Source organism: Gopherus evgoodei, unplaced genomic scaffold, assembly GCF_007399415.2.
Source record: "Gopherus evgoodei ecotype Sinaloan lineage unplaced genomic scaffold, rGopEvg1_v1.p scaffold_301_arrow_ctg1, whole genome shotgun sequence".
Lineage (NCBI taxonomy): Eukaryota > Metazoa > Chordata > Testudines > Testudinidae > Gopherus > Gopherus evgoodei.
The window spans coordinates 4,947-30,631 of NW_022059964.1; the positions used below are offsets into that span (position 1 = coordinate 4,947).

General features: G+C 69.9%; 1 protein-coding gene across 1 annotated transcript; it reads right to left on the minus strand.

Moving 5' to 3' along the window:
- Positions 1-256: 256 nt before the first annotated feature.
- PFAS (phosphoribosylformylglycinamidine synthase) lies at positions 257-25,460 on the minus strand. The gene is made up of 17 exons (XM_030543084.1): positions 25,389-25,460; positions 24,703-24,864; positions 18,930-19,049; positions 18,256-18,387; positions 15,622-15,852; positions 14,633-14,813; positions 14,152-14,235; positions 12,621-12,776; positions 11,267-11,386; positions 9,909-10,054; positions 8,086-8,296; positions 7,723-7,814; positions 7,517-7,631; positions 6,791-6,949; positions 6,543-6,695; positions 5,115-5,476; positions 257-2,493 (listed from the first exon to the last, which is right to left on the minus strand). Exons 1-16 carry the CDS (start codon positions 25,443-25,445, stop codon positions 5,154-5,156), a joined length of 2,442 nt encoding a protein of 813 aa, XP_030398944.1. The 5' UTR covers positions 25,446-25,460; the 3' UTR covers positions 257-2,493; positions 5,115-5,153.
- Positions 25,461-25,685: the final 225 nt, after the last annotated feature.

Genomic DNA, 25,685 nt, shown 5'->3' on the forward strand with positions numbered 1-25,685 from the left:
CCACCTCCTGAGACCAAACCCCGCTGCTCAAATCCCACTGGCGTCCGGCGCAGGGGTGGGCCAGCCCTGGCTGCTGGGAGTTAGGGATCAGGCAGTGACCACGGTCTTCTGAGTCCCGCGGCCACGGGGCCGATCCCACAGAGCCAGACGCCTGTTACCCCCATCTCTCCACAGAGAGTAAACCACCTTTCCCCACCCCCTTGCTAGCCCTGCACCACACAGGGGAAACTGAGGCACGCATGCTCTTCATACAAACTATTATGGAAAATCCCCGCTCCGGCACAACGGGGAAGAGATTTAATAACGGGCTTGTTTGTCCATCTCGCAGGGAATGGTCTGGCACCACCCAACGGCTGGCAGCTGAGGCTGGACAAATTCAGATAGGAAAGAACAGTGGGAGTAATGTAACCAGGGGAACACTTTCCCGGCCGGCCGGCTGAGTTCTCCATCGCTGGCCCTTTTCCAAGCGAGATGGGATGCGGCTCTGACAGCTTTGCTCTGGGAAGGGGTTGGGGCCGACGGGCCGTCCTCCGCCCTGCGTGACACAGGGGGTCAGGCCAGACGTGGACAGCGGCCCCCTCCGGCCTTTGAAGCGCTGAATTTTAACCGCTGTTGAACACAGGAAGGACGTTCGCTCTTCTCCGGTCGCACGGCACAACCCCTGACAGAGTAAAACTCCTTGTGCTTGGAGCAGCAACCCCCCGTACCAATTCTTCGGCTATTCTGGGATAGAAACGACACTCCAAGCTCAGAGATGGGGCCATGGTGTGTCATGCGGATCAGCGGGAGAGGACGGGGGCCTATCCTGCAGGCAGCAGTGGGTGCTCTCCCTTGGCAGGCCACGCTCCTCCCCAGAGTCAGCAGCATTTCAGGGGCAAGGGGTTACAAAGAGACGACGGCGTCTCATGGCACTGTCCATTCCACCGCTCTCTCTGCAGGCTGTTAGCACTTTAACCCGGCAGCCCCCCAGAACTTGCAGCCAAGCGTTTCAAAGAGCTGGCCGAGGCGCTCGCGGGGGGTCACCGGCACGGGGGAAGTCCCGGGACAACGCTGGTGTTGGGCCAGTTTTTACAAAGGAGAAACAGGAGGTAGTTAGAGGCCTGTCAGCCCGACATCAATCCCAGACACGGTAACGGAGGGACTGATTTAAAAACGTCCATCACCGGCAGCGTGACCCCCCCCTCACCTGCCTCATCTTCTGCCTTCATTCAGAGCCTGCCAGGCCGGGGGCTGCACCCAGCTCTGGGGTGGGCTCAGCGTCTGAGCACCCTGACTCGTGAGCCCCACCCAGGGCAGGAAAGCGCAAGAATCCCACAGAATTGATGACAAATGGCCACTGAGTGTTCATAAGTCAAGTCCTCACGGGGCGAAATGCCTGTTGCACGCGGCGTTTCCCACCCGCTTGGAAATACTCTGGCCGGGGGAGCAGCGTTCCAAGGGGATCTCCCCCGGGGACGGTGCCACCCTGGGCCAGGGTAGTAACCTGGGTTGGTGCCTGTGAGGGGCCTGGGGCCCAGCCCTCCCCCTGCCCTGGCTGTGCGCACTCCGGCCCATGGCACCGGGGGTCAGGGATACCTCCCAGGCCCCCATTGCTCTGAGCACTGGGAATTTCCCGGCCCAATGCACCACTCCAGACCCCGCTCCCCCTCCAAGGACAGCCCCCCAGTGCACCACGGGCAGCGGGTCCAGCCTCCTCCCAGGACCACGGGTTGCAGCTCCCCGCCCCATGGGAGGGATGCCCAGCCAGCCCCATGCCTGGGACCAATGGGACATTTCCCAGCGGTCCCCATGCGGCAGGTTGCCAGCCACGACTTTCTGGAGCCGTTCTCCCCCGGGCTGGGGAGGGGGCCCAGGATACGTACGCAGGGAGGGGGATTCTGACAGGTACCAGGGCAGTGGCCACCGCCTCCGGGATCCAGCGAGAAATGGTTTTCCCTGCACCACCCCCAGCCAGGGAGCGGGGCCGGCTGGTTATTACCAAGCAGCTCAGAACGTCTCCCCTCGGGGCAGCTGCCGCCTCCCCGCCCACGGGAGCTGGATTTTCACCCCCTCCCCGGCCCCAAGGAACCAGAGCTGAGCCCCACGTGCGGGGAGGCATTTACACAGGTCACTCGGACACATTTCTTTGCTAGGGAAACCAAAACGGCTGGAAATCTCGTGACAGAATCGCTAAGCTGGCAGCACCGCGAGCAGTTAGCAAATCCCGCTTCTTCCTTGCTGGTTTCCTTTTCATTGCCAAGGCAGCAGACCCTTTCCCCGGGGCTGAATTTCCTCTGTGAGCTCGGCTCGGGGCCGTTCCCAGTGCCCCCGCTGTCGCGGACAGAGGATGCCTGCGATCCCAGCCCAGGGCCGGCTCCAGCTGGCCAGTCCCGCCACCTCGGAGAACAAGGGCCACTTGAAACACGAGTTTTTCCTTTGCACAAACGGACGAGCAGCAGCCTGTGCGTGTCTCCGGTCCCAGCCGGGTCTTAAATCCCGTGGCGACTTCCGGCCCTGCGAGGGAACGAATGACGTGAGAGGGGACAGGGCCACCTTCCGCTGGGACACGAAGCCATTCCCCCCCCCCGCACGCTGCTGCCAGCCCACGGGAAAGGAGGAGAGAAAGGAGCTGCCAGCCGTGTAAATACCCCGCTGCCCCAGGGAAGACCGACCCCCCCCCACTATCACAGCAAAAGGGACGGTGTGAATTGTCACGGTGGGGAATGACCCATCATCTCCTGCAGCCTCGGAGTGCGACCCCTCCGCCCCCCAATAAATTTAACACTTCTTACGACATGTAACACCAACATACACGCTGGAGGAAGGTGGGGCATGGGGGGAGCTTGACATCTCACGACCCCCCCATGTCATGACTTTGCCACCCCCAGTTTGAGAACCCCCGATCTACAGCAATGGCGTTAGCTGTCCTCCAAGGGCTCTGCCCCTCAGCCGTCCCCTCTGATTCACTCTTCCTCACCCCCCAGTCTCCCCCAGGGCTTTCAGACATCCTTGGCCTCTGCATGGGGGCTTCCCGGGTGTGGTGGGGGGCGCAGGCCCACCCTCTCCTCTGGGCTCCAGCCCCCCAACCCACTAACCAGCAAGCAGGGGCTGCTTAGACAGTCACTCCCCCTCACCACTCTCAGGGGTCCTCACTAAACCCCCCCATCCTCCTCCTGAACCATCCTCACCCCCAGTCCAATTCCCCCACTGACCCCCTCCCCAGGCACTCTCCGGACCTGCCTCCCGGCCAGCACCCCCAGACTATTCCCCCACTAAGCCCCCCCCACACCTGCTTTTCTTCCTCCTCCAGTCTGTCCCCAATGGCCAGTAAGGGGCACTGCAGACAGGTCTCTGGGGGGGAGGGGGGCTGGTCCTGTAGGGGTCAGAGCTAAGGACATTCTGGGAACAGCGTGGACCTGCCTCATGTGACCCCGCCCCCTCCAGCATGACCTCACCCCACACTGCGACCTCGCATGTCCAGTGCATACAAGGTCACCCTGCGGGGTGGGGCAGGGAGGGCGTTTTCATGAGCGCACCGCCCAGCCCCACTAGCATGACCTCACATGCACGGTGCACACGAGGTCACGCTGTGGGGGGGGCGTTTTCACGAGCGCAGCGCCCAGCCCCACTAGCATGACCTCGTACACATGGTGCACATGAAGTCACGCTGCGGGGGAGGAGGGGGCGTTTTCACGAGCGCACTGCCCAGCCCCACTAGCATGACCTCACATGCACGGTGCACACGAGGTCACGCTGTGGGGGGGGCGTTTTCACGAGCGCACTGCCCAGCCCCACTAGCATGACCTCACATGCACGGTGGGGCGAGGTCACGCTGCGGGGGGGAGGGTGTTTTCACGAGCGCAGCGCCCAGCCCCACTAGCATGACCTCATACACATGGTGCACACGAGGTTACGCTGCGGGGGAGGGTGTTTTCACAAGCGCACCGCCCAGCCCCACTAGCATGACCTCATACACACGGTGCACATGAGGTCACGCTGCAGGGGGGGAGGGTGTTTTCACGAGCGCACCGCCCAGCCCCACTAGCATGACCTCACATGCACGGTGGGGCGAGGTCACGCTGCGGGGGGGGAGGGTGTTTTCACAAGCGCACCGCCCAGCCCCACTAGCATGACCTCATACACACGGTGCACGCGAGGTCACGCTGCGGGGGGGGGGGGTTCACGAGCGCAGCGCCCAGCCCCACTAGCATGACCTCATACACACGGTGCACGCGAGGTCACGCTGCGGGGGGGGGGCGTTTTCACGAGCACAGCGCCCAGCCCCACTAGCATGACCTCATATACACGGTGCACACGAGGTCACGCTGCGGGGGGGGCGTTTTCACGAGCGCAGCGCCCAGCCCCACTAGCATGACCTCATATACACGGTGCACGTGAGGTCACGCTGCGGGGGGGGCGTTTTCACGAGCGCAGCGCCCAGCCCCACTAGCATGACCTCATCCACACGGTGCACATGAGGTCATGCTGTGGGGGGGGCGTTTTCACGAGCGCACCGCCCAGCCCCACTAGCATGACCTCATACACACGGTGCACGCGAGGTCACGCTGCGGGGGGGGTCGTTTTCACGAGCGCAGCGCCCAGCCCCACTAGCATGACCTCATACACACGGTGCACGCGAGGTCACGCTGTGGGGGGGGCGTTTTCACGAGCGCACCGCCCAGCCCCACTAGCATGACCTCATACACACGGTGCACGCGAGGTCACGCTGCGGGGGGGGGGGTTCACGAGCGCAGCGCCCAGCCCCACTAGCATGACCTCATACACACGGTGCACATGAGGTCACGCTGCGGGGGGGGCGTTTTCACGAGCGCACCGCCCAGCCCCACTAGCATGACCTCACATGCATGATGCACACGAGGTCACGCTGCGGGGGGGAGGGTGTTTTCACGAGAGCACCGCCCAGCCCCACTAGCATGACCTCATATACACGGTGCACACGAGGTCACGCTGCGGGGGGGGCGTTTTCACGAGCGCAGCGCCCAGCCCCACTAGCATGACCTCACATGCACGGTGCACGCGAGGTCACGGCACAGGTGGCGGGGCCACGTGCTCCCTGCTCCAACCTGGGATAAAAGCAGGGCGGGTTTGGTGCCGGTCCCGGCCCGGGGACAAACCTTTGGCTCTGAGCCCCGGCTGGCGCCCGGGCTCCGCAGTCAGGACTCCCCCTCGGGGTGGCGCAGGCACCACTCGCAGGCGTTCTGGAACATGCGCAGCCAGGGCGAGACCTCCATGGTGCGGCGCCAGGCGGGCGGCATCCAGGCCCACTGCCAGGGCAGGACGCAGCGCTCGGGGTGGGGCATCATGGCCAAGTGGCGCCCGTCGGGCGAGCAGAGCCCGGCGATGCCCAGCGGGGAGCCGTTGGGGTTCAGGGGATACTCCTGGGTGGGCTGGCCCTGGTCATCCACGTAGCGCAAGGGGGCCAGGCCCCCCGACGTCACTGCAGCCAGCACCTCGGGTGAGCGGAAACGCATGCGACCTGGGGCAGGGGAAAGGAGGGGCTGAGACGGGCAGAACCCCCCTCCCCCCGTGGGACACGCTCCAGAACAGGCCATCAAATTTGTGAAATAGGGTGGGGCACAGAGGCTGGATATACACGGACTCCTCACCCAGTGCGGAGATGCAGCCGCCTCTGGGGTGGGGCGGGGGGCTGTGTATATGGGACCCCTCGCCCGGTGCTGAGATGCGGCCAGCTCTGAGGTGGAGCGCGGGGGCTGTGTATACGGGGACCCCTCGTCCGGTGCTGAGATGCGGCCAGCTCTGAGGCGGGGTGCGGGGCTGTGTATACGCGGACCCCTCGCCCGGCGCTGAGATGCGGCCAGCTCTGGGGTGGGGCGCGGGGGCTGTGTATACGGGGACCCCTCGCCCGGTGCTGAGATGTGGCCAGCTCTGGGGTGGGGCGGGGGGGCTATGTATATGGGACCCCTCGTCCGGTGCTGAGATGCGGCCAGCTCTGGGGTGGGGCGGGGGGGCTATGTATATGGGGACCCCTCGCCCGGTGCTGAGGTGCGGCCAGCTCTGGGGTGGGGTGCGGGGGCTGTGTATACGGGGACCCCTCGCCCGGTGCTGAGATGCGGCCAGCTCTGGGGTGGGGCGCGGGGGCTGTGTATACGGGGACCCCTTGCCCGGTGCTGAGATGTGGCCAGCTCTGAGGCGGGGTGCGGGGCTGTGTATACGGGGACCCCTCGCCCGGTGCTGAGATGCGGCCAGCTCTGGGGTGGGGCGGGGGGCTGTGTACACGGGGACCCCTCGCCCGGCGCTGAGATGCGGCCAGCTCTGAGGCGGGGTGCGGGGCTGTGTATACGGGGACCCCTTGCCCGGCGCTGAGATGCGGCCAGCTCTGAGGTGGGGCGGGGGGGCTATGTATATGGGATCCCTTGCCCGGCGCTGAGATGCGGCCAGCTCTGGGGTGGGGCGCGGGGGCTGTGTATACAGGGACCCCTCGCCCGGCGCTGAGATGCGGCCAGCTCTGGGGTGGGGCGTGGGGGGGGCTGTGTATCCAGGGGTGGAGCGAGCCGCCCCCCCAGCCCTGGCAGAGCTGTTACCTTCCCCATGTGCCACCCAGATTCCCAGGGTGGAGCCAGCCATGCCCCGCAGCATCACCGCCGGGCTCTCCTCGATGGCCAGCGCCACGAAACGCGACTCGAACCGGCCCGAATCGTTGGGGGCCAGCAGCACCCCGGGACGGACGGCCCCATCTGCGGACAGACAGACAAAGAGTGAGTCCCGCCCTAGAAACAGCCCCCCACCCGAAACCCCCAGACACCTCCCCAAGCCCCCCAGCCCCACTCACCCGTGGGGTCACTCTGGGGGCTCTCGCCCCCCACCCAGCCCAGCAGCGCCATCAGCTGGCAGCCATTGCAGACGCCCAGGCTGAACGTGTCCCTGCGCCGGCGAAACGCCTCAAACTGGGCCCGCGCCCGGGGGTTGAAGGTCACCGAAGCTGCCCAGCCTGGAGCCAGAGGGGGACACGGGGGGTCAGTCACTGGGGGGGCGGATGGGCCCGGGGCCTTTCCCTTCTAGGGGCCACTGGCTCCCATCTGGCCCCGGGGGCAGGGACTGGCTGGCTCAGAGCTCGAGGGGGGAATACTGGCTCTGGGGGCAAGGGGTGGGGACGCTGGGGGCGAGGGGGGGACACATTGGCTCGGGGGGACAAGCTGGCTCGGGAGGGGTGGGCAACACACTGGTTCAGGGGGGACAAGGGGAGACAAACTGGCTTGGGGGGACGGGGGACACACTGGTACAGGGGGGGACGGGGAACACATTGATTCGGGGGGGACAAGCTGGCTCGGGGAGGACGGGGAACACACTGGTTTAGGGGGGACAAGTGGGGGACAAGCTGGCTTGGGGAGGACGGGGAACACACTGGTTTAGGGGGGACACTGGCTCGGGGGTGATGGGGAACACTGGTTCAGGGGGGACAAACTGGCTCGGGGGGGACGGGGGACACACTGGCTCGGGGGGGACAAGCTGGCTTGGGGGGGACGGGGGACACACTATTCAGGTGCAGGGGTCTCACCTTTGGCAGACCCCAGCACGTCCGCGTAGCTGAAGCCCCCCACAAAGACCAGGCCCCGGAACGACTCCAGGGTCAGCTCCCCTGTGCACAGGTCCTGCATGGTCACGTCCCAGGCCTGGGGAAGAGGGGAGAGGGGAGCGGGGGCTAGTGGTTAGAGCAGAGTGGGGGGGGGGGGGGAGGACTCCAGGGTTTGGGGGGGGTCTCACCTGGAACCCCGCCATGACGAAAGCTGCCACCATCTCGCGGTCCCCGTTGCTGCCCTCCTCGCGCAGGACGGCCACGCGCGGGCCTGGCTGAGCTGGGGACAACGGTGGGGTTAGTGACCGGGGGAGAGCCGCCACTGAGCCCTGGGGCTGCCCCCTCCCATCCAGGCCCCCCCACTCCACCGGGACCTGGGGCTGCCCCCTCCCATCCAGGCCCCCCCACTCCACCGGGACCTGGGGCTGCCCCCTCCCATCCAGGCCCCCCCACTCCACCGGGACCTGGGGACGCCCCCTCCCTCCCCCCCCCCGGAGCCTCTCCCCCCGCTGGGTCACAGGGATGCCCCCCCCCGGGGCCCCGGCCCTCACCCATCTGGCACAGCAGCGGGGGCTTGGCCGCGGGGTCGAAGGTCAGCGTGAAGGTGGGGCCCTGGCGCTGCGCCAGCCCCCTCTCCTCCTGCTCCACGCAGTGGGGTGACGCTTGCAGCCGCTCCAGCTGGAAACTCGTGGCCTCCCAGAGGGCCCGGAGCTCCCCCACGGGGCGCGCCAGCTCTTCCTGCCCGTTGACACGCAGCCGCACCTGGGGGGCACGCAGGGGAATCGGCCGGTGCCCCTCACTCTCAACCCGCGGCCCCTGGGCTCCCCCCAACTCCGCCAGAGCCCCCTGGGCTCCCTCCAGCTCCACCGGTGCCCCTCACTCCCGACCCGCAGCCCCTGGGCTCCCCCCAGGTCTGCCGGTGCCCCTCACTCCCGACCCGCAGCCCCTGGGCTCCCCCCAGGTCCGCCGGTGCCCCTCACTCCCGACCCGCAGCCCCTGGGCTCCTCCAGCTCCGCCGGAGCCCCTCACTCCTGACCCGCAGCCCCCTGAGCTCCCTATAGCTCTGGGGTACCCCTCACTCCCGACCCGCAGCCCCTTGGGCTCCCCCCATCTCTGCCGGTGCCCCTCACTCCCGACCCGCAGCCCCTGGGCTCCCCCCAGCTCCGCTGGTGCCCCTCACTCCCGACCCGCAGCCCCTGGGCTCCTCCAGCTCCGCCGGAGCCCCTCACTCCTGACCCGCAGCCCCCTGGGCTCCCTATAGCTCTGGGGTACCCCTCACTCCCGACCCGCAGCCCCTTGGGCTCCCCCCATCTCTGCCGGTGCCCCTCACTCCCGACCCGCAGCCCCCTGGGCTCCCCCCATCTCTGCCGGTGCCCCTCACTCCCGACCCGCAGCCCATGGGCTCCCCCCATCTCTGCCGGTGCCCCTCACTCCCGACCCGCAGCCCCTGGGCTCCCCCCAGCTCCGCCGGTGCCCCTCACTCCCGACCCGCAGCCCCTTGGGCTCCCCCCCATCTCTGCTGGTGCCCCTCACTCCCGACCCGCAGCCCCCTGGGCTCCCCCCAGCTCCGCCGGTGCCCCTCACTCCCGACCCACAGCCCCCTGGGCTCCCCCCAGCTCCACCGGTGCCCCTCACTCCCGACCCACCGCCCCTGGGCTCGCCCAGCTCTGGGGTGCCCCTCACTCCCGACCCGCAGCCCCCTGGGCTCCCCCCAGCTCTGCCAGTGCCCCTCACTCCCGACCTGCAGCCCCCTGGGCTCCCCCAGCTCTGCCGGTGCCCCTCACCCCCGACCCGCAGCCCCTGCCCTCCCCAGCTCTGGGGTACCCCTCACTCCTGACCCGCAGCCCCCTGGGCTCCCCCAGCTCTGGGGTACCCCTCACTCCTGACCCGCAGCCCCCTGGGCTCCCCCAGCTCTGGGGTACCCCTCACTCCTGACCCGCAGCCCCCTGGGCTCCCCCAGCTCTGCCAGTGCCCCTCACTCCCGACCCGCAGCCCCTGGGCTCCCCCAGCTCTGGGGTGCCCCTCACTCCCGACCCACAGCCCCTGGGCTCCTCCAGCTCTGGGGTGCCCCTCACTCCCGACCCGCAGCCCCCTGGGCTCCCCCAGCTCTGGGGTGCCCCTCACTCCCGACCCGCAGCCCCCTGGGCTCCCCCAGCTCTGGGGTGCCCCTCACTCCCGACCCGCAGCCCCCTGGGCTCCCCCAGCTCTGGGGTACCCCTCACTCCCAACCCGCAGCCTCTGGGCTCCCCCAGCTTTGCGGGAACCCCTCACTCCCGACCCGCAGCCCCTGGGCTCCCCCAGCTCTGGGGTGCCCCTCACTCCCGCCCCGCAGCCCCTGGGCTCCCCCTCACTCCCGCCCCGCAGCCCCGCTCACCATGGACTGGGGGCCCGGGGGGCCCGTGTGCCCGATGGGCAGGCACCGCACTCCAGCCTCCTCGTACCGTCTGCAGACGTCTCCTGCCGCCGCGCTGGGCACCTCCAGCACCAGGCCCAGCTCCTCGGCGAACAGCACCTCCAGGGCTGGGGGGCGGGGGGAGTCAGCGGGGGGCTCGTGTGAGGTGGGCCATGTGGGGGAGGAGTCCAGGCTCTCACCTCTGGGCGGGCTCAGGACAGGGTCCCCCGTTCCCCGCTGGGCTGGGGGGTTCAGGGTGGGGATTTGGGGAGGGGGGTTGCAGTCGGGTTTTCCATTCCCCGCTGGGCTGTGGGGTTCAGGGTGGGGATTTGGGGAGGGGGGTTGCAGTCGGGTTTTCCATTCCCCAATGGGCTGGGGGGTTCAGGGTGGGGATTTGGGGAGGGGGTTTCCGATTGGGGTTTTTCATTCCCCGCTGGGCAGTGGGGTTCAGGGTGGGGATTTGGGGAGGGGGGTTGCAGTGGGGTTCAGGGAGGGGATTTGGGGAGCGGGTTGCAGTGGGGTTCAGGGTGGGGATTTGGGGAGCGGGTTGCGGTGGGGTTCAGGGTGGGGATTTGGGGAGGGGGGTTGCAGTGGGGTTCAGGGTGAAGATTTGGGGAGCGGGTTGCAGTGGGGTTCAGGGTGGGGATTTGGGGAGCGGGTTGCAGTGGGGTTCAGGGTGGGGATTTGGGGAGGGGGGTTGCGATCAGGGTTTCCATTCCCCGCCATGCTGGGGGTTCAGGGAGGGGATTGGGGGAGGGGGGTTGCAGAGGGGTTCAGGGTGGGGATTTGGGGAGCGGGTTGCAGTGGGGTTCAGGGTGGGGATTTGGGGAGGGGGGTTGCGGTGGGGTTCAGGGTGAAGATTTGGGGAGCGGGTTGCAGTGGGGTTCAGGGTGGGGATTTGGGAAGCGGGTTGCAGTGGGGTTCAGGGTGGGGATTTGGGGAGGGGGGTTGCAGTGGGGTTTTCCATTCCCCGCCAGGCTGGGGGGTTCAGGGTGGGGATTTGGGGAGGGGGTTGCAGTGGGGTTTTCCATTCCCCGCCAGGCTGGGGGGTTCAGGGTGGGGATTTGGGGAGGGGGGTTGTGGTGGGGTTCAGGGTGGGGATTTGGGGAGCGGGTTGCGGTGGGGTTCAGGGTGGGGATTTGGGGAGCAGGTTGCAGTGGGGTTCAGGGTGGGGATTTGGGGAGCGGGCTGCAGTGGGGTTCAGGGTGGGGATTTGGGGAGGGGGGTTGCGATCAGGGTTTCCATTCCCCGTTGTGCTGTGGGGCTCAGAACAGGGGTTCAGGATGAGGCCCCCCAGTTACCACCAGGTTGTGGGGTTCGGGGCAGGGCCCCCCACTCACCGCTGGCGCCGGGTGCCACCATCTCCACCTGCAGCCCACAGTTCCCGGCAAAGGCCATTTCCAGCAGGCAGGTCACCAGCCCCCCGTCGCTCACGTCGTGCCCCGCACTCAGCACCGACTCTGGGGGGACAGCGGAGGGTGGGACCGGTCCCCCCAGCCTCCCAGCCCCCCCCAGCCCCCAAGGGCACCACGCCAGCTTCACTGCACCCCCCAGCCCCTCCCCTCAGATCCTGGGGACGCCCACACCCATCTCCCCCCAGCCCCCACGGGCACCCACGCCAGCTTCACTGCACCCCCCAGCCCATGGGGACACCCACACCCATCTCCCCCCAGCCCCCAGGGGCACCCCCCCAACACACACAGCCCCAGGAGGCAGAGGGGGACACACACCCAGAGCAGGGCCAACACCCCCCGGAGGGGCCCATCCCCTCCAGCAGGGACACCCACATACACACCCCAGAGCAGGGCACTGCCCCCCAGCAGGGATGGACACACACACACACACCCCAGAGCAGGGCCCGTCCCCCCAGCAGGGATGGGGACACACACACACCCCAGAGCAGGGCACTGCCCCCCAGCAGGGATGGACACACACACACACACCCCAGAGCAGGGCCCGTCCCCCCAGCAGGGATGGGGACACACACACACCCCAGAGCAGGGCACTGCCCCCCAGCAGGGATGGACACACACCCCCCCCCACAGAGCAGGGCACTGCCCCCCAGCAGGGATGGACACACACCCCCCCCCCACAGAGCAGGGCACTGCCCCCCAGCAGGGATGGACACACACACACACACCCCAGAGCAGGGCCCGTCCCCCCAGCAGGGATGGGGACACACACACACCCCAGAGCAGGGCACTGCCCCCCAGCAGGGATGGGGACACACACACACACACACACACACACACACCTTGCAGCAGCTGCTGGGTGAGGCGGAAGCAGGCGGCCAGGGTGCCCGGGCTCTCCAGGTCGGGGCAGCGATCCCCCAGCAGGGATGGACACACACACACACACACACACACACACACACACACACACACACACACACACACACACACACACACACACACACACACACACCGCAGAGCAGGGCACTGCCCCCCAGCAGGGATGGGGACACACACACACCCCAGAGCAGGACACTGCCCCACAGCAGGGATGGGGACACACACACACCCCAGAGCAGGACACTGCCCCACAGCAGGGATGGACGGGGACACACACACACACACACCCCAGAGCAGGGCCCGTCCCCCCAGCAGGGATGGACACACACACACACACACACACACACACACACACACACACACACACACACACACACACACACACACACACACACACACACACCTTGCAGCAGCTGCTGGGTGAGGCGGAAGCAGGCGGCCAGGGTGCCCGGGCTCTCCAGGTCGGGGCAGCGATCCCCCAGCTGGGCATAGCACTGGGCCAGGGCACTGCCCCCCAGCCGGTGCCGCTCCGGGCACAGCCCCACGTACAGCAGGGCCCCTGCGGGGAGAGAGGGGGGGGGCAGAGCCGGACACCGGGGTCCCCGAGCCAGCGCCCCGACAGGGGACAGGCCCCATTTCCCGCCCCCCCCACCCCGAGCCAGCCAGTCCCTGCCCTGGGGCACATAGAGCCAGCGCCCCGACAGGGGACAGGCCCCATTTCCCGCCCCCCCACCCCGAGCCAGCCAGTCCCCGCCCTGGGGCACATAGAGCCAGCGCCCCGACAGGGGACAGGCCCCATTTCCCGCCCCCCCACCCCGAGCCAGCCAGTCCCTGGCCTGGGACACATAGAGCCAGCGCCCCGACAGGGGACAGGCCCCATTTCCCGCCCCCCCACCCCGAGCCAGCCAGTCCCCGGCCTGGGGCACATAGAGCCAGCGCCCCGACAGGGGACAGGCCCCATTTCCCGCCCCCCCACCCCGAGCCAGCCAGTCCCTGCCCTGGGGCACATAGAGCCAGCGCCCCGACAGGGGACAGGCCCCATTTCCCGCCCCCCACCCCGAGCCAGCCAGTCCCTGCCCTGGGACACACAGACCCAGCGCCCCGACAGGGGACAGGCCCCATTTCCCGCCCCCCCACCCCGAGCCAGCCAGTCCCTGGCCTGGGGCACATAGAGCCAGCGCCCCGACAGGGGACAGGCCCCATTTCCTGCCCCCCACCCCGAGCCAGCCAGTCCCTGCCCTGGGGCCCAATGGGAGCCGGGGCCCCCTAGACGGGAAAGACCCCATGTCCCATCCCCAGCCCCCCATAGCCAGCCAGTCCCTGCCCTGGGGCCGGAGGAGAGCTGGAACCCCCCAGAGGGGAAAGGCCTCATGTCCCATTCCCAGCCCCCCATAGCCAGCCAGTCCCTGCCCTGGGGCCAAATGGGAGCCGGGGCCCCCTAGACGGGAAAGACCCCATGTCCCATCCCCAGCCCCCCATAGCCAGCCAGTCCCTGCCCTGGGGCCCAATGGGAGCCGGGGCCCCCTAGACGGGAAAGACCCCATGTCCCATCCCCAGCCCCCCATAGCCAGCCAGTCCCTGCCCTGGGGCCCAATGGGAGCCGGGGCCCCCTAGACGGGAAAGACCCCATGTCCCATCCCCAGCCCCCCATAGCCAGCCAGTCCCTGCCCTGGGGCCCAATGGGAGCCGGGGCCCCCTAGACGGGAAAGACCCCATGTCCCATCCCCAGCCCCCCATAGCCAGCCAGTCCCTGCCCTGGGGCCCAATGGGAGCCGGGGCCCCCTAGACGGGAAAGACCCCATGTCCCATCCCCAGCCCCCCATAGCCAGCCAGTCCCTGCCCTGGGGCCGGAGGAGAGCTGGAACCCCCCAGAGGGGAAAGGCCCCGTGTCCCATTCCCTGCCCCCCTGAGCCAACCGGCCCCCCGCCCCTCACCTTTGCCATCGGGGCACTTGAGATCGGGTGTGACGGTGGCCGTGATGTCCGGACACACGGCGTAGGCTGAGACGACCAATGTCCCTGTGGGGAGAAGGGCTGGGGTCAGTGGGGACGGGAAGGAGGGAGTCTGGGGGGCAGGATGGCTTGGAAGAGCAGGATTGGGGGCTCCGGGGGCAAGAGAGCCAGGACACCTGCAGAGGATGAATCGGGGGCCCTTTGGGGGGGTGGATGGGGGAGTGAGGACTGGCTGCAATGGGGGCAGTAGCTCTGGGGATGGACATGGGGCGGCCCTGATGTGCACACCCCTCTAACAGAGGTGGTTTGTGGGAGATGAGGAGGCCTGTGGTGCCTCAGTTTCCCCAGGGGGACACCTGCTGAGCCTGGAGACGTTACGTGGCTGCCATGGGACGGGGGAGGGTGGCCCGGGGACACAGGGGGGCTGGAGACAGAGGGGTGAGGGGGCCACCCCCACACTCACCGGGCGCCACGACGATGTCCGTGCCCACGCGGGCCGCCATGCTGAGCGAGTCCTTGCCCCCGTCCACGGCCACCCCCAGCTGGGCCATGACTTGGCACATGGCCCCACAGGCGTCCACCAGCGCCGCGCCCTCGCCCGCCTGCTTGGCCGCCCACATCCAGTTCCCGCTGCACTTCACGTCCTGGGGGGCAGGGGGGTCAGCCACGGGGCCCGTACAGCCCCTTCCCCCCGCCTCCTGCACTGCCCCATAGCCCCCCCGCACTGCCCCACAGCCCCAGCTCTATGGCCTTCACATCCAGTTCCCGCTGCACTTCACGTCCTGGGGGGAGCATGGGGGTTAGCCATGGGGTCCGTACAGCCCCTTCCCCCCGCCTCCTGCACTGCCCCATAGAGTCCCCCCCTGCCCCACAGCCCCAGCTCTATGGCCCCCCCTGCACTTCACGTCCTGCGGGGCAGGGGGGGCAGCCATGGGGTACGTACAGCCCCTTCCCCCCCACCTACTGCACTGCCCCATAGCCCCCCCGCACTGCCCCACAGCCCCAGCTCTATGGCCCCTCACATCCAGTTCCCGCTGCACTTCACATCCTGGGGGGCAGGGGGGTCAGCCATGGGGCCTGTACAGCCCCTTCCCCCCCGCCTCCTGCACTGCCCCATAGCCCCCCCGCACTGCCCCACAGCCTCAGCTCTATGGCCCTCACATCCAGTTCCTGATGCACTTCATATCCTGGGGGGACAGGGGGGGGTCAGCCATGGGGCCTGTACAGCCCCTTCCCCCCCGCCTCCTGCACTGCCCCATAGCCCCCCCCCACACTGCCCCACAGCCCCAGCTCTATGGCCCCCACTGCACTTCATGTCCTGGGGGGGCACAGGAGGATTAGCCATGGGGGGAAATGTCAGACACAGACCAGCCCCCACCCAGCTCTCAGCCCCCTCCAGCACCCCAACCTCCCCCCAAGCAGACCCCCCGCATGGCCCACAGGGCGACTCACTCGCAGGTCGGTGACGCGGGCGAAGACCAGGTTGGTGAGCGCCTCGCCCACGGCCAGCCGGGCCCCCGCGCCCGGGTCGATCAGTCCCTTGAGGGGCTGCTCCCCGAGGGCCGTGGCCGCCCCCACCGTCTCGAAGGGGGACAGAGCCACCACGGCCACGTCGGCCAGGGGGGTGTGCAGGGGCCCCACGCACTGCTGCTGGGCCACCAGCCCCGTCACCGACCGGTCCACCTGCCACGGGGGACACGGCTCAGGGTGGCAGGAACCCTCCAGGCTGGGGTGTGGGGGGACAGAGAGCTGGGGCCGAGGGGCATTCCCCCCCACGGGACGACGGCAGAGTCATGGGGTCGGGGAGGGGCAGGATGAGAGGTAGTGGGGATTCTCCCCTGTTAGGCTGTACAAGAGCCTCAATGTTCTGCACGAACGCTGTGTGTGCCTCAGTTTCCCCATGTGCTGCACCAGTGGCTAGGTGGGGGGAAAACGCGTGTGTGACTTTTCAGGGACGCTGTGGCCGCCCCTTCGAAACCGGAGACCCCGGAGGGGGGTGCCACCAGGTGACTCTTCCCGGAGGAGGAGCAACGGGCCGGGCAGGGGCCAGGCAGCTGGAAGGAGTCTGGCTGGCTGGCTTGGGGTGCGGGTGGGGGGAACCAGCCCTGGCCCTGGGCTCCCCTCCCGCAAGAACGACTTGGCTGAAAGTCCCGATTTCGGTGCTAACGAGCTCTGCCCTATGCTGGGATCCTGTCGACTGATAAACCTGCTGTGTCCCCAGCTGCCCGCGGAGTTGGGGGGCAGGGCCCTCTGGCTGCCCCAGGACCCCGCCGGGGCAGCGCACGGAGGGGCAGAGGACGCTGGATGCTCCGAGGTCAGACCCAGGACAGGCTGCGCCGAGGGGGGGTTCCCCAGAGTCCTGCCGGGCTCCGTGGGGAGCAGGGTCGGAGCATCACCCGGGGACTCTGGCATGGGGCACTTCCCCCCAGCAGGGCAGAGACACAGGGGCAGGGGGTGGGGGGATGCTGCCACCCAGGGGGCCCGGGGTACGACCCCTCTGGTGGGGTGGGCAGGGGCACAGGGGCAGGGGCTGTGGGGATGGTGCCACCCAGGGGGCATGGGGCACGACCCCTCTGGTGGGGTGGGCAGGGGCACAGGGTCAGGGGGTGGGGGGATGCTGCCACCCAGGGGGCACGAGGCACCACCCCTCTGGTGGGGTGGGCAGGGGCACAGGGGCAGGGGGTGGGGGGATGCTGCCACCCAGGGGGCACGGGGCACGACCCCTCTGGTGGGGGTGGGCAGAGACACAGGGGCAGGGGGTGGGGAATGCTGCCACCCAGGGGGCACGGGGCACGACCCCTCTGGTGGGGTGGGCTGGGACATAGGGTCAGGGGGTGTTGCCAGCCAGGGGGCACGGGGCACGACCCCTCTGGGGGGGTGGGCTAGGGCATAGGGTCAGGGGATGTTTCCACCCAGGGGGCACGAGGCACCACCCCTCTGGTGGGGTGGGCTGGGACATAGGGTCAGGGGGTGTTGCCAGCCAGGGGGCACGGGGCACGACCCCTCTGGGGGGGTGGGCTAGGGCATAGGGTCAGGGGATGTTTCCACCCAGGGGGCATGAGGCACCACCCCTCTGGTGGGGTGGGCTGGGACATAGGGTCAGGGGGTGTTGCCAGCCAGGGGGCACGAGGCACCACCCCTCTGGTGGGGTGGGCTGGGACATAGGGTCAGGGGGTGTTGCCAGCCAGGGGGCACGGGGCACGACCCCTCTGGTGGGGTGGGCTGGGGCATAGGGTCAGGGGGTGTTGCCAGCCAGGGGGCACGGGGCACGACCCCTCTGGGGGGGTGGGCTAGGGCATAGGGTCAGGGGATGTTTCCACCCAGGGGGCACGAGGCACCACCCCTCTGGTGGGGTGGGCTGGGACATAGGGTCAGGGGGTGTTGCCAGCCAGGGGGCACGGGGCACGACCCCTCTGGTGGGGTGGGCTGGGGCATAGGGTCAGGGGGTGTTGCCAGCCAGGGGGCACGGGGCACGACCCCTCTGGGGGGGTGGGCTAGGGCATAGGGTCAGGGGGTGTTGCCACCCAGGGGGCACGAGGCACCACCCCTCTGGTGGGGTGGGCTGGGACATAGGGTCAGGGGGTGTTGCCAGCCAGGGGGCACGGGGCACGACCCCTCTGGTGGGGTGGGCTGGGGCATAGGGTCAGGGGGTGTTGCCAGCCAGGGGGCACGGGGCACGACCCCTGGGGGGGGGTGGGCTAGGGCATAGGGTCAGGGGGTGTTGCCACCCAGGGGGCACGAGGCACCACCCCTCTGGTGGGGTGGGCTGGGACATAGGGTCAGGGGGTGTTGCCAGCCAGGGGGCACGGGGCACGACCCCTCTGGTGGGGTGGGCTGGGGCATAGGGTCAGGGGGTGTTGCCAGCCAGGGGGCACGGGGCACGACCCCTCTGGTGGGGTGGGCTGGGGCACAGGGGCAGGAGGTGTGGGGTGCTGCCAGCCAGGGGGCACGGGGCACGACCCCTCTGGGGGGGTGGGCAGGACACAGGGGCAGGGGGTGTGGGGTGCTGCCAGCCAGGGGGCACGGGGCACAACCCCTCTGGGGGGGTGGGCAGGACACAGGGTCAGCCCCTCGGGAGGCAGGTACCTTATTGGTCAGGTAGCGTTTGCTGGCCACGGCCGGCAGCCGCAGGACCCGCTCCAGGGCGCCCCCCACACTCAGCCCGGGGGGCAGGCACAGGGGGCGGAGGGCTGGGCTGCGGCGGGACAAGACAAATTCCTGGAAAAAAGACGGGACATTCTGAGTTAAACCAGCAGGGGGCGCCGTGGGGGGCAGGGGGGGCACTGTCTGTGGGGGGAGCTGCCGGCTCCTCCAGCCCCTCCCAGCAGGGGCGCTGTGGGGGGCAGGGGGGGCGCTGTGTGGGGGGGGCTCCTGGGTCCTCCAGCCCCAGCCTCTCCCAGCAGGGGGCGCTGTGGGGGGGTAGGGGGGGCACTGTCTGTGGGGGGAGCTGCCGGCTCCTCCAGCCCCTCCCAGCAGGGGGCGCTGTGGGGGACAGGGGGGCACTGTCTGTGGGGGGGGAGTTGCCGGCTCCTCCAGCCCCTCCCAGCAGGGGGCGCTGTGGGGGGCAGGAAGGCACTGTCTGTGGGGGGAGCTCCCGGCTCCTCCAGCCCCAGCCTCTCTCAGCAGGGGGCGCTGTGGGGGGGTAGGGGGGGCACTGTCTGTGGGGGGGAGCTCCTGGCTCCTCCAGCCTCTCCCAGCAGGGGGTGCTGTGGGGGGCAGTGTGGGGGGATCTGTGGGCCCGACCCCAGGCCCCCCCGTACCTTTCGGGGCATGTTGCCCAGCACCGTCTCCAGCTGCAGGTCGACCGACGTCGTCTTCCCACCGGGTTTCACCGGCGCCACGTCCGTCACCGGGGCCTCCAGGTCGTCCACCAGCACAATCTGAGGGGGGAGGCCCGGGGGGGTCAGTGACCGGTCCCAGCCCCCCAGCCTCTGCCCCGGGGCGCTGGGGGGCCGGGGGGCCTGGCGGTTAGCGCCCCAGCTCCAGATCCTGCTCCCGGGCTGGGAGTCTGGGCTCCGCTCAAGGGGCTGGAGTGTGGGGCTGGGGCAGGGCCTGGCCTCGGGCTACCAGCCGGGTAGTCGCAGGGCTCGGGCTGGAGCCCCACGGCTGCGCTGCAATCCCGGGGCCCACACCAGAGCCAGCTGCCCTGGCCTCGGGCTACCAGCCGGGTAGTCGCAGGGCTCGGGCTGGAGCCCCACGGCTGCGCTGCAATCCCGGGACCCACACCAGAGCCAGCTGCCCTGGCCTCGGGCTACCAGCCGGGTAGTCGCAGGGCTCGGGCTGGAGCCCCACGGCTGCGCTGCAATCCCGGGGCCCACACCAGAGCCAGCTGCCCTGGCCTCGGGCTACCAGCCGGGTAGTCGCAGGGCTCGGGCTGGAGCCCCACGGCTGCGCTGCAATCCCGGGACCCACACCAGAGCCAGCTGCCCTGGCCTCGGGCTACCAGCCGGGTAGTCGCAGGGCTCGGGCTGGAGCCCCACGGCTGCGCTGCAATCCCGGGGCCCACACCAGAGCCAGCTGCCCTGGCCTCGGGCTACCAGCCGGGTAGTCGCAGGGCTCGGGCTGGAGCCCCACGGCTGCGCTGCAATCCCGGGGCCCACACCAGAGCCAGCTGCCCTGGCCTCGGGCTACCAGCCGGGTAGTCGCAGGGCTCGGGCTGGAGCCCCACGGCTGCGCTGCAATCCCGGGACCCACACCAGAGCCAGCTGCCCTGGCCTCGGGCTACCAGCCGGGTAGTCGCAGGGCTCGGGCTGGAGCCCCACGGCTGCGCTGCAATCCCGGGGCCCACACCAGAGCCAGCTGCCCTGGCCTCGGGCTACCAGCCGGGTAGTCGCAGGGCTCGGGCTGGAGCCCCATGGCTGCGCTGCAATCCCGGGACCCACACCAGAGCCAGCTGCCCTGCCCTCGGGCTACCAGCCGGGTAGTCGCAGGGCTCGGGCTGGAGCCCCACGGCTGCGCTGCAATCCCGGGGCCCACACCAGAGCCAGCTGCCCTGGCCTCGGGCTACCAGCCGGGTAGTCGCAGGGCTCGGGCTGGAGCCCCACGGCTGCGCTGCAATCCCAGGACCCACACCAGAGCCAGCTGCCCTGGCCTCGGGCTACCAGCCGGGTAGTCGCAGGGCTCGGGCTGGAGCCCCACGGCTGCGCTGCCAGCAGGGACCCACACCAGAGCCAGCTGCCCTGGCCTCGGGCTACCAGCCGGGTACTCGCAGGGCTCGGGCTGGAGCCCCACGGCTGCGCTGCAATCCCGGGGCCCACACCAGAGCCAGCTGCCCTGGCCTCGGGCTACCAGCCGGGTAGTCGCAGGGCTCTGGCTGTAGCCCCACGGCTGCGCTGCAATCCCGGAACCCACACCAGAGCCAGCTGCCCTGGCCTCGGGCTACCAGCCGGGTAGTCGCAGGGCTCGGGCTGGAGCCCCACGGCTGCGCTGCAATCCCGGGGCCCACACCAGAGCCAGCTGCCCTGGCCTCGGGCTACCAGCCGGGTAGTCGCAGGGCTCGGGCTGGAGCCCCACGGCTGCGCTGCAATCCCGGGACCCACACCAGAGCCAGCTGCCCTGGCCTCGGGCTACCAGCCGGGTAGTCGCAGGGCTCGGGCTGGAGCCCCACGGCTGCGCTGCCAGCAGGGACCCACACCAGAGCCAGCTGCCCTGGCCTCGGGCTACCAGCCGGGTAGTCGCAGGACTCGGGCTGGAGCCCCACGGCTGCGCTGCCAGCAGGGACCCACACCAGAGCCAGCTGCCCTGGCCTCGGGCTACCAGCCGGGTAGTCGCAGGGCTCGGGCTGGAGCCCCACGGCTGCGCTGCAATCCCGGGACCCACACCAGAGCCAGCTGCCCTGGCCTCGGGCTACCAGCCGGGTAGTCGCAGGGCTCGGGCTGGAGCCCCACGGCTGCGCTGCAATCCCGGGGCCCACACCAGAGCCAGCTGCCCTGGTCTCGGGCTACCAGCCGGGTAGTCGCAGGGCTCGGGCTGGAGCCCCACGGCTGCGCTGCAATCCCGGGACCCACACCAGAGCCAGCTGCCCTGGCCTCGGGCTACCAGCCGGGTAGTCGCAGGGCTCGGGCTGGAGCCCCACGGCTGCGCTGCAATCCCGGGACCCACACCAGAGCCAGCTGCCCTGGCCGGCAGTGCCGTGGGGCCTCCCTTGCAGGGGGGCTGCCCCCCAAGTCACGGCTTCTCCAACAGGGAGCCTGGGGAAGGCACATCCTGGGGGCCATCCCTGCCCCACTGCCAGCCTGTGCCCACCCCCTCCTCTGCCCCACTGAGATCCTGTCCTATGGCACCCCCTTCCCCCCACCTCCCGGCCCCATCTCTGCTACCATCCTTTCTGCTACGCCCCCCCACTCCTCTCCACAGAGGTCCCCAGCGCCCCACCCCGGCACCACTCCAGACCCACCCCCACCCCAAACCCCACATGCAGTGACCCAGGGCCCCCCATGAGCCCTGAGACCCTGGCCCCCCATGTGAGCCCCCTCGAACCCCAAAGGCCCAGCCAGAACCGACACCCTCCAGTAGCCCACGTGCCCTGAGTGCCCATGCGAGCCCTGCCCCCCCCCGGGCCCAGCCCCCCCTTCCTCACAAGTCCTGGCCCCACCTCCTGCAGGGCCCCAACCCCCTCCCAGCAGTGCCAGGCCAGGCCCCCCGTCCCCCAAGCCGGCCCCCTCTCCCCACACAAGTCCTGGCCCCACCTCCTGCAGGGCCCCAACCCCCTCCCAGCAGTGCCAGGCCAGGCCCCCCCGTCCCCCAAGCCTGCCCCCTCTCCCCACTCAAGTCCTGGCCCCACCTCCTGCAGGACCCCAACCCCCTCCCAGCAGTGCCAGGCCAGGCCCCCCGTCCCCCAAGCCGGCCCCCTCTCCCCACACAAGTCCTGGCCCCACCTCCTGCAGGGCCCCAACCCCCTCCCAGCAGTGCCAGGCCAGGCCCCCCGTCCCCCAAGCCGGCCCCCTCTCCCCACACAAGTCCTGGCCCCACCTCCTGCAGGGCCCCAACCCCCTCCCAGCAGTGCCAGGCCAGGCCCCCCCGTCCCCCAAGCCTGCCCCCTCTCCCCACACAAGTCCTGGCCCCACCTCCTGCAGGGCCCCAACCCCCTCCCAGCAGTGCCAGGCCAGGCCCCCCCGTCCCCCAAGCCTGCCCCCTCTCCCCACACAAGTCCTGGCCCCACCTCCTGCAGGGCCCCAACCCCCTCCCAGCAGAGCCAGGCCAGGCCCCCCGTCCCCCAAGCCTGCCCCCTCTCCCCACACAAGTCCTGGCCCCACCTCCTGCAGGGCCCCAACCCCCTCCCAGCAGTGCCAGGCCAGGCCCCCCCCGTCCCCCAAGCCGGCCCCCTCTCCCCACACAAGTCCTGGCCCCACCTCCTGCAGGGCCCCAACCCCCTCCCAGCAGTGCCAGGCCAGGCCCCCCGTCCCCCAAGCCTGCCCCCTCTCCCCACACAAGTCCTGGCCCCGGGGCCTGGCTCCGTTTCCCGGGGGGGCTGCACGGGTCCTGGAGGGGGGACGCGACTTGACGGCCAGGCTGGGTGAAGGGGCCGGGGGGGGGAGTTGGGAGCTGGCTGGGGAGACGGGGGGGGGGGGGGGGCCAGAACCAGGGTCCGGGCTCCCGGGCCCAGAACCGGGGTCCGGGCTCCCCACCCCCCGAGAGGGACCTGCCGGGGGTCCTGTGTCGGCACCCACAAACCCTGCTTGGGACGGGGCCCCCGGCGGCTAATAAACCTTCTGTCTCACTGGCTGCTGAGAGGCCCGGGGAATCGCAGGGCCCGGCTGCCCCACACTGCGTGACACCCCACACACCAGCCCCCCGTCGCTGCACACAGCTCCCGGCTGCCCCACACTGCATGACACCCCTCACACCAGCCCCCCGTCGCCGCGTACAGCTCCCGACTGCCCCACACTGCGTGACACCCCACACACCAGCCCCTCGTCGCCGCGTACAGCTCCCGGTTGCCCCACACTCCGTGACACCCCACACACCAGCCCCTCGTCGCCGCGTACAGCTCCCGGCTGCCCTACACTGCGTGACACCCCACACACCAGCCCCCCGTCGCTGCGTACAGCTCCCGGCTGCCCCACACTCCGTGACACCCCCCACACCAGCCCCCCGTCGCTGCGTACAGCTCCCGGCTGCCCCATGCTCCTTGACACCCCACACACCAGCCCCCTGTCGCTGCACACAGCTCCCGGCTGCCCCACACTGCGTGACACCCCACACACCAGCCCCCCGTCGCTGCGTACAGCTCCTGACTCCCCCACACTGCGTGACACCCCACACACCAGCCCCCCGTCGCCGCGTACAGCTCCCGGCTGCCCCACACTGCGTGACACCCCACACACCAGCCCCCCGTCGCCGCGTACAGCTCCCGGCTGCCCCACACTGCGTGACACCCCACACACCAGCCCCCCGTCGCTGCACACAGCTCCCGGCTGCCCCACACTGCGTGACACCCCCCACACCAGCCCCCCGTCGCTGCGTACAGCTCCCGGCTGCCCCATGCTCCTTGACACCCCACACACCAGCCCCCCGTCGCCGCGTACAGCTCCCGACTCGCCCACGCTCCGTGACACCCCCCACACCAGCCCCCCGTCGCTGCACACAGCTCCCGGCTGCCCCACACTGCATGACACCCCACACACCAGCCCCCCGTCGCTGCGTACAGCTCCCAACTCCCCCACACTGCGTCACCCCCCACACACCAGCCCCCCGTCGCTGCGTACAGCTCCCGGCTGCCCCACACTCCGTGACACCCCACACACCAGCCCCCGTCGCTGCACACAGCTCCCGGCTGCCCCACACTGCATGACACCCCACACATCAGCCCCCCGTCGCTGCACACAGCTCCCGGCTGCCCCACACTCCGTGACACCCCACACACCAGCCCCCCGTCGCCGCGTACAGCTCCCGACTCCCCCACACTCCGTGACACCCCACACACCAGCCCCCCGTCGCCGCGTACAGCTCCCGGCTGCCCCACACTCCGTGACACCCCACACGCCAGCCCCCCGTCGCCGCGTACAGCTCCCGGCTGCCCCACACTCCGTGACACCCCCCACACCAGCCCCCCGTCGCCGCGTACAGCTCCCGGCTGCCCCACACTCCGTGACACCCCACACGCCAGCCCCCCGTCGCCGCGTACAGCTCCCGGCTGCCCCACACTCCGTGACACCCCACACACCAGCCCCCCGTCGCCGCGTACAGCTCCCGGCTGCCCCACACTCCGTGACACCCCCCACACCAGCCCCCCGTCGCTGCGTACAGCTCCCGGCTGCCCCATGCTCCTTGACACCCCACACACCAGCCCCCCGTCGCTGCACACAGCTCCCGACTCCCCCACACTCCGTGACACCCCACACACCAGCCCCCCGTCGCCGCGTACAGCTCCCGGCTGCCCCACACTCCGTGACACCCCACACGCCAGCCCCCCGTCGCCGCGTACAGCTCCCGGCTGCCCCACACTCCGTGACACCCCCCACACCAGCCCCCCGTCGCTGCACACAGCTCCCGGCTGCCCGCCCCGGCCGTGCCCCGGCCCGGCTCCCGTACCCGGCCGTCCCCGGTGATGGTGCCCACGATGTCCACGGGGCAGCGTTCTCGCTGGCCCAGGCGCTGCAGCAGCTCAGCGTCAGCGGGGCGCAGCAGGAGGGCGTTGGACTCCTGGTACTCGGCCCCCCAGATCTCCAGCACGCTCAGCGTGGGGTCCCCCAGCTGTGGGGTACAAGGGTGTCAGGGAGGGGAGAAGGTTGGGGGTCTGGATCAGGGTCCCACATCCCCAGAAGGGGCCGGAGGGGGAGGGATGTGGGGGTCCCACATACTCAGGAGCGATGGACAGGGTGGGGCCAGGGGCTGTGGGGAAATCCAGGGTCCCACACACGCTGGAGCCGCCGGCTGGGGGCAGGGAGCAGCCCCACACCGGAGCCAGCCCCCTGGGGTGAGTCCCCACTGCTCCCCAGAACCGAACACTGGGGATGGGGGGCTACAACTGGGCCCAGCCTCTGAGAGGGGAGGGTCCTGGTAGATTGCAGGGGGTTGCAGCCCCACCCCTAGTATGGAGTGGGGGAGCTATGGGGTCACACCCAGCTACCCTGAAACTGGGACAGACCCACACCCCTGGGAGTAGCTGGCATGGGTGGCAGGGGTCCCCACCCCTGGGAGCAGCTGGTGTGGGGGTGGGGACAGAGGGTCCCCACACCCGTGGGAGCAGCTGGCGTGGGTGGCAGGGGTCCCCACACCTGGAAGCAGCAGACATGGGGGGGCAGGCGGTCCCCACCCCTGGGAGCAGCTGGCATGGGGGGGCAGAGGGTCCCCACATCTGGGAGCAGCTGGCGTGGGGGGGCAGAGGGTCCCCACCCCTGGGAGCAGCTGACATGGGGGGGCAGAGGGGCAGGGGGTCCCCACATCTGGGAGCAGCTGGTGTGGGGGGGCAGAGGGTCCCCACCCCTGGGAGCAGCTGACATGGGGGGGCAGAGGGGCAGAGGGTCCCCACATCTGGGAGCAGCTGGCGTGGGGGGGCAGAGGGTCCCCACCCC